Source organism: Oryx dammah, unplaced genomic scaffold, assembly GCF_014754425.2.
Source record: "Oryx dammah isolate SB20612 unplaced genomic scaffold, SCBI_Odam_1.1 HiC_scaffold_9, whole genome shotgun sequence".
Lineage (NCBI taxonomy): Eukaryota > Metazoa > Chordata > Mammalia > Artiodactyla > Bovidae > Oryx > Oryx dammah.
Window position 1 is genome coordinate 43,856,087 of NW_024070193.1, and position 8,599 is coordinate 43,864,685.

General features: G+C 39.9%; 1 protein-coding gene across 1 annotated transcript; it reads right to left on the minus strand.

Annotated features, from left to right (window-relative positions):
- Window positions 1–6,246: 6,246 nt before the first annotated feature.
- ZNF501 (zinc finger protein 501) lies at window positions 6,247–8,599 on the minus strand. Its single transcript, XM_040246154.1, has one exon. The coding sequence runs from the start codon at window positions 7,126–7,128 to the stop codon at window positions 6,310–6,312; it is 819 nt and encodes a 272-aa protein (XP_040102088.1). The 5' UTR covers window positions 7,129–8,599; the 3' UTR covers window positions 6,247–6,309.

The window sequence follows — 8,599 nt, forward strand, 5'->3', positions numbered from 1 at the left end:
CTAATACCAAAGAGACCCAAATCCCAGCAGCTGACAAGGCGCAGAATGTCAGTACAGACACCAGAGCTTCTCTGCCGGTGTCAGTGCAAAGATGCCAGCTTATACTTTCTTCCTGGAGAAGGAAACGGCACCCACTCCAGTACGCTTGCCTGGGAAATTCCATGGATTGAGGAGCCTGGCAGGCTACAGTCCAAGGGGGCGCAAAGAGTCGAACACAACTGAGTGACTTCACTTTCTTTCTCTCTATAGTTTCTTTTGGAGAAGGAAATGGCAACCCACTCCAGTGTTCTTGCCTGGAGAATCCCATGGGCGAAGGGGCCTGGTGGGCTGTGGTCTATGGGGTTGCAAAGAGTTGGACGCAACTAAGCAAATAACACACACACACACACACACACACACACACACACTTTCTTCTGAAGAAGTCCTTTATTCTGAGATTATAAATTTCTTATCTCTGGTGTTTCTTCTATGAAACAATGTTTATAATAAATGGTAGGTTAATTTAATATGCTTACTCTTCAAATTAAAAGGCCAATAAATCTGTATCAGCTTCCAAAAAATATTTTGAAGTTTATGGCCAAGGAAAGCCAAACATCAAGGCCAGCTGTTTGATAGAATATTCCACAGTAACAGAAATGTTTTATATAATAGCTTAGCTTTGCTTAGCCACAGGTCCATTGAGCACTTGGAATGTGGCTAGAATGAGAAACTTAACAGAAGGAAAAGTTTCCTTCTGTTAATTTTAATTAGCTTAAACAGTCACGTATAGGAAATTCCCTGGTGGTCCAGTGGTTAAGATTCAGCACTTTCACTACCAAGGGCTGGGGTTCAATCCCTGATCAGGGAACTAAAATCCCATAAGCCAAAGTATTCACATGTAATTAGCGGCCTCTGTATTGGACAGTACAGTTTTAGGTATTACTGGGGTAGACAGGAATTTTTTAACTTATTAGGAGTGCTACAGCTCATGAGGAAGTCTCTCCCACTTTGTAAAGGTCAGAGATGTTTTTACATTTAACAACAAACAGTGCAAAATGCAATTATATATGACTATGTGGCTCAAGATAACCAGGCCCATACAGTCAAATCAGGCAGCAGGCTCCCGTTTCTGTGACCCTTTCCCCAGTCCTGGGCCCTGTCTCTCCAGAGATTGTTGCTTTCAGAGCCTCACACTGCTATGGAAACAGTCTCTTCACTGTATCTACTCTCACCAACCTACTGCTTCTCCCGAGACATACATGAGGTCTTTCAGGCAAGAGAAAGGCTAGACAGAAAGCATCTGTCCAAGTCTCAGGTTAGGAACTCTCCACTGCCCCACAATCATTCTAGGCTAATGGCAGCCCCAGGTTTAACACGATTTAGGCATGTGTGGTCCCAGAAGCTGGCACAGAAGGACCATTTAGTTATCATCATTGATTTGAATGTTTCCTTAGAGACTGGCAACAGTGACAGTACAATCCTGGTTCCAGGAGCTGCTGGGGGAGAGCTGAACAACTTCGCCAGCTGCAGGATGGGACCCTGAACTTTGTATCCATGTAGCTGATTCCCCAAATTCTCCAAGTCTAGTCATACCTTCTTGTGCTACTCATCCCATCACAGCCTCCATTCTCTCCAGAGCCTGGTCCTTCTGAACCTGCAGTGTCAGGTCTGAGAACACAAACTGTCTGTCCTACCACCTTGACAGCAAGTCATTCCCAGCCTTCTCCTCCCTACACCAATCCAGCCGTGCACCGCTACACTCTTCCCCTCCTACCTGGTGCCCTGAGGAGACGGTAGCAGAGGGTCAGTTTTCCCATTGCCCCTACCTCTCCCTGGGTCAACAAGTCAAGCCCGGTCTCTGGTCCAACTGAGACAGTATTGTCTACCTCCTGGAGACAGTTCTTTATAAACTTGTATGCAACAGAAGCTGGACATCCGATTAAAAATGAGGAAACATCCTGAACAGATACCTCACCAAAGAAGCTATACAGATGGCAAATAGGCATAGAAAGATGCCCCACCTTGTATGTTATTGAAACACAGAACAATGAGCTCTCACTACCCACATGTTAAAATTACTAAAATCCAGGGCACTGACAACACCAAGTGCTACCAAGAGTGTGGAGCAATAGGAACTCTCATTCATTGCTGGTGGGAAATGCATCATGGTTTAGCCACTCTGGAAGACAGTTTGGCCCTTTCTTACAAAACTAATCGTGATCCAGCAGTTACACCCCAGGGTATGTACCCAAAGAACTTAAAAACTTATGTCCACACACAGACCTGAACACAGGTGTTCATTGCAGCTATAACTGCCAAACCTTGAAAACAACCAAGATATACTTGAGTAGGTGAATGGATAAACTGTGGTACATCCAGACAATAGAATGTTATTCAGCGCTAAAAAGAAATGAGCTGTCAAGCCATGAAAAGACATGGAGAAAATTAAGTGCATATTACTAAGTGAAAATAACTAATTCAAAAATTATAAAACTGTACAATTCCAACTACATGACATTCTGAAAAAAGCAAAACTATAAAGACAATAAAAAGTGGTTGCCAGGGGTGGGGAGGATGTGGGGATAAACAGGTGGAGCACAGAAGACTTCTAGGGCAGTGAAACTATTCTGTATGAAACAATAATGGTGCATACATGTCATTATATATTTATCCAGACCCTTAGGATGCATGACTCTTAAGAACCCTTATGTGCAGAGAAAGAAGAACCCTCCTATACTGTTGGTGGGAATGTAAACTGGTACAGCCACCATGGAGAACAGGATGGAGGTTTCTCAAAACTCTAAAAATAGTGTTGCCATATGATCCAGCAGTTCCACTCCAGACAAAACTATAATTCGAAAAGACACACATCCCTATGTTCATAGAAAAAACCGTAACAGCCAAGACATGGAAACAACCTAAATGTCCAAAAAGAGATGACTGGATAAAGAAGATGTGGTACATATAGACAATGGAATTTTACTCAGTCATAAAAGAGAACAAAGTGACGCCACTTGCAGCAGCATGGATGAACCTAGAGATTGTTACGCTGAGTGAAGTAAGACAGAGAAAGACAAGTATCATATGATATCATTTACATGTGGGATCCAATAAAACATGATTCAAATGAACTTATTTACAAAACAGAAACAAATAGAGAACAGACTTCTGGTTGTGGTGGGGTTGGGGAGGGATGGGGAGGGTTCGATTGGGAGTTTGGGGCTATCAGATTCAAACTGTTATATATAGAATGGATAAACAACAAGATCCTACTGCACAACACAGGGAAATATATTCACTATCTTGTGATAAGCCATAATGGAAAAGAATATGTATATTCATATGTATTCATATGTATATTCATATGTATATTCATAAATACATATATTCATATGTATTTCCCAGGCAAGAATATTGGAGTAGGTTACCACTTCCCTCTCCAGAGGATCTTCCCAACCCAGGGATCGAACTCAAGTCTCCTGCATTGGCAGGTGGATTCTTTACCACTGAGCCACCTGGGAAGCCCATACATATGTGTATATACGTTATATACGTTTATACACACACACACACACACACACACGTGGCCTTCCCAGGTGGAAATGGTCACCCACTCCAATATTCTTGCCTGGGAAATCACATGGACAGAGGAGCCTGGTGGGTTACAGTCCAGGGGACACACAAGAGTCGGACATGACTGAGTGACTGAGCACATATGTACATATATATCTGAATCATTTTCCTGTACACCAGAAACTAACACAACGTTGTAAATCAACTATACTTCATTTTTTTTTTTAAAGAGTCAACCCTAACTTAAAACCATGAACTTTTAGTTCATGGTATGTAGGTTCATGACTGTAACGACTATATCACCCAGATGCAGGACACTGAGAGTGGGGAGATTTTACGTGTGTGGGAACTCCATGTATTTTCTACTCAGTCTTGCTGTGAACCCAAAACTGTTCTTTAAAGTCTGTTTTCAGGGATTTGCCTGGTAGTCTAATGAGGAAGACTCTGTGGTTGGGAATCCATGCCTCTACTGCAGGGGGCATCAGTTTGACCCTTGGTTGGGGAACTAAGAATCTGCATGCAGCATGGTACAGCCAAAAGAAAAAAAAAAAAAGGTCTGTTTCCAAAAAAGGAAGAAAACATATTTCCTTGCTTATAATCATCTATCTCTGGAAGGAAAACAAGAAACTGATAATATTGGTTATCTGGAGTGGCTGGCAAAAAGGCTTTTCACTATTTACTTTTGTACTTTTAAAACTTTAAACCATAAGGTTGTATCATCCAGTCAAAAAATTAATGAAATTTTTAAAATAAAATTAAACCCTAAAGCAATAACTTAAAATGATGAAAAAGCTTTATATACAAACATGTTTCACCAGTGAATTAATAATGTTACTAACAAGAGAACATACCATGTGTCAGGCAATACACTAAGTGGACAAGCGGATTTATAAGAAAAAAAATGGCATTAATTTAAATATCAAACAAGAGAAACAAGTCAGTAAATAATGAATAATTCAGTAAAATGTTAGGCAGCCATTGAAACAAGGTTTATAGGAAGTCTTTAATAGTATGGCTAAATCCTTATGTTAAATCAATAGCAAGACATAACACAATTATCATAGTTACTTTTTTTTTTCTTGCCATGCAGCTTGTGGGATCCTAGTTCCCTGTCCAGGGGTTGAACCTGGGCCCACAGCAGTGGACATGCAGAGATCTAACCACTGGATCACTAGGGAATCCCCCAGTTACTTTTTTCAAATGAAAGAAAGAAAAACTAAGCAGAGAAGAAAGGCTAGAATAAATATACTAAAGTAACTATTTTAGTATATTTATTTGATAAAAGCATATAATTTTAATTTTCCACTCTTCTAATTGTGTTTCAATAAGTACACACTACTGTAAGCTGAAAAAAAAAAACCTTTTTTTTCTTTAATGGTTTTCACAACTTTGGCATCTCACATAATGGAACGGTTCAGTGATGGAAAATTACCTGCGAGTTTGGTACTATAAAAACCAGGATCTAGACTGAAATTCAGCTCTAACATTACCTATTTGACTTCGAGGAAATCAAGTTCCTTTCTCTTTTTTCTTGACTCTGGAATTTGGCAAACACCTCCTACTTTTCTGACAAGGGTACATTTTAGTGTCAGATATGCTTGTTTACATTGAGCAGCTTATCAGCATTGTATGAAGTGCAATCAAAAGTGTCCTTTGATTTCTTTGCTTCTTTTGAGCTTTAAGAAGCCATTCGTTGTTGTGAGGCACTCCCATCCACATATCCCTGCATCTCCAGTATTCTTGCCTGGAGAATCCCACAGACAGAGGAGACTGGCAGGCTACAGTCCACAGGTTTGTGAAGCAAACTTAGCACAGCATACAATGGATCTAAAAATCTACATAAAGCTCTTTAGAGTACCCAAAATGTTCACTCAAATCCCAGTAATTTCTTCCTTCTCTGATTAAATTTGAATTTTTTTAAAGGAGAAACTGGTCTTAAATGTGTTCTCCTATTTAAATCTTCACATCATAGCTTAAATGGCCTTCTGTAGTAAGTGTTAGTTGCTCAGTCGTGCCCGACTCTTTGCGACCCCATGGGCCGCAGCCCACCAGGCTCCTCTGTCCATGAGATTTTCCAGGCAAGGATACTGGAGTGGTTGCCATTTCCTTCTCCAAGGGATCTTCCCAACCCAGGGATCGAACCTGGTCTCCTGCACTGCAGGCAGATACTTTACCCACTGAGCTGGAGCCTTCTGTAGATTAAGTATGAAATCACAGTCCAATTACAAGAATATTCTTTAAAAAAAATACATTATGAACCAAAAGAAAAAAAGATGTTGAACTGTGTTTTCAATAACAATATTGAGTTCTAGAACATCTATCATTCAAAATCAACTAACGGCAGTTAGTTATTATATACAATTCATTTTATTCTCAAGAAAACCGTAATAAGTATCATCATTATTTTTTAGGCGGGATGGGAAAAACTGAGGCTCAGACATGTAAGGTCAGATACCCATTAAGTGGCAGAGAAGCCCTCAAACTCAAGACTCTCTAGGTCTATTTTCTTAACTTTTAGGACACAATTGCCTCTTGTGCAACACACGAAATATTCATCCCAGCCAAAGACTGAATCCTAATCTCCTAAGAATTTTGAAAAAAAAATTTGTTTTCATATTTCACCCTAGTTGTATCTCGAGTTTATTCTCCAGGATGAAGCCTCTGATGTCGCCCAAGTGCTAAGCTAGTGCTGAATCCTAATCTAAGAATTTTGAAAAAAAAATTGTTTTCATATTTCACCCTGGTTGTATCTCAAGTTTATTCTCCAGCATGAAGCCTCTGATGTCGCACAAATGCTGAGCTGTGCCTGAAGGATTTCCCACAGTCAGCACACTCATAAGGTTTCTCTCCAGTGTGAATTCTGTAATGTTCACTAAGGTGTGCTTGCTTGTGGAAGGTTTTTTCACACTCACTACACTTATAAATATGTTTCTTTCCAGTGTGAGTCCTCTCATGTTCAACAAGGGAAGAGTTCTGGGTGAAAGCTTTACCACATTTGGTACATGTATAGGGCTTCTCTCCTGAGTGGACCCTCCAGTGCTGCATGAGGCATGCGCTCTGATTAGAGGCTTTCCCACTGTCATTACACTTATAAGGTCTATCTCCAGAATGACTTCTCTGATGACGAGTAAGGCATATACTCTGACTGAAGGCTTTGCCACACTCACTACATTTATAGGGTTTCTCTCCAGTGTGAACTCGCAGGTGTTTAATAAGGGATGGACTCTGACAAAAGGCTTTGCCACATTCACTACATATATATGGTTTTTCCCCAGTATGAATTCTCAGATGCTGGATGAGGACTGCTTTTGTTTGAAAAGCTTTCTCACATTCATTACATTTATAAGGCTTATCTCCTGTATGAATCTTAAGATGTTGAGTAAGATTTGACTGTTTACGGAAACAAGTTCCACATTCAGTACATACGTGGGGCTTCTCTCCTGTGTGAATCCTCTGATGCTGGGTAAGAGATGATCTCTGAGTAAAACACTTTCCACATTCGCTACATTCTGAAGGTTTCTTCTGCCTGTTAAGTCTCTGATGTTTCATGTGCAGTGAAATCTGGCTGGAACTCATGCTGTCTGTAATAATAAAAGGCCATCTGTCTGATAGGCTCCAGTTTATAAGAAATGTTCTGTCACATTCATAATATTTACAAGGCACTTTCTCAGAGATGATTATCTTTAGAGTAACACTGCTCTCCTATAAAAGGTCTGTGTGCATGTGGTGTCCTCCCAGTCATTCCTCACAATTTCCCTTCCTAGTTCTTGTTCAGCATGCATCTTCAACTTCTCCTAAAGCAAACCTCTGATGACCAGGCGCTCTGATCTTCCACATCTTTTCAAGTCATTTAACACTGTGCCATCAGGCTTGGTTTTCTCACCTGAAAAAAATTCGCAAAGGAAAATATCCTACGTGCAGATCAGAGGACCAGCATTGTAGAGCCCTGATTTTTATCCTCTTGTCAATAACAGAGGAAGATTACAATGATGTGGGGAAAAGATCAGAATAGGTGATTGGCAGAAAGAGATTAAGTAATGACAGGTCTTGGGAAATCTATAAACTTCCCTATTGTGATTTATTATGAAACACACAAATACTAAAACCTGATCCAATAATTTAGGATTATCCAGACTGATAAATAGAATAAATACTAATCTTGGGTAACTTAAGTGTTGGGGGAAATTACTACTCAGTCTCTAGTCCTCAAAAAAATGGGTGAAAAGTAATGGTGTTTCCTTTGGTTGCCTATAAGTAGTATCTTCACAGACTAGTGATAACTGAAGATCTTCTCTGTCAAGATTTCAAAGGTGATCCAGGCTGTAACATTTGCTAGGTCCATCTCACCAATCCTTCCCTCTTCACTCACCTTGATAGTGTCTCTTTGGACCTCTCTCTCTCCAAAACATTCAGCATCCATTGCTCTCCCCCTACATACAACTGGGAAATCTCACAGGTTTGGAAACTAGAGCTCTGCTCAATGAAAGAAAATAATATACCACTGTTTTGTTTAAAGAAAAATAAGATAGAGGTGGTCCTTAAGGAAGAAGACCCTACTGAATAGTAACTTCACTACAGCCAGGATCTGGCCCTCACCTTTGAAGCCAAAAAAATTCTTCATTATCTGACATGTACTAATCAAATTCACAATGAGAATGATGTAGCAAACACAAAGTCACTTTACTAGTTTACAGTGAAATTTTTTTATGTTTAACATCCAGCTGGTTAATACATTCTCCTTACTATAGAAAAACTGTATGACAACCAAATTGTTGTCATCAGGACACACCTCAGGAAGCACAGAAGTGGAGAAAGAGTGAACTACTTAGACAATCTTAACAGCATCAAACTTTGATGCACTCATAAAGCTGCACAGAATCAGAGAACAAATATTCAGGCACCCCACCATCAGAGCAATCTCTTCTCTAGATGGTCTGGAGACACAAACACATTCTTATTTCCTGAGGCCACCTTCTATTTTAATTATACAAGTTACACATGAATGTATCTTCACTTTAAAATATTATAATAACATGAAGATATATAG

Coding starts and splice junctions, on each gene's coding strand:
- ZNF501 (XM_040246154.1), bottom strand. CDS start 7,128: ATGAGTTCCAGCCAGATTTCACTGCACATGAAACATCAGAGACTTAAC.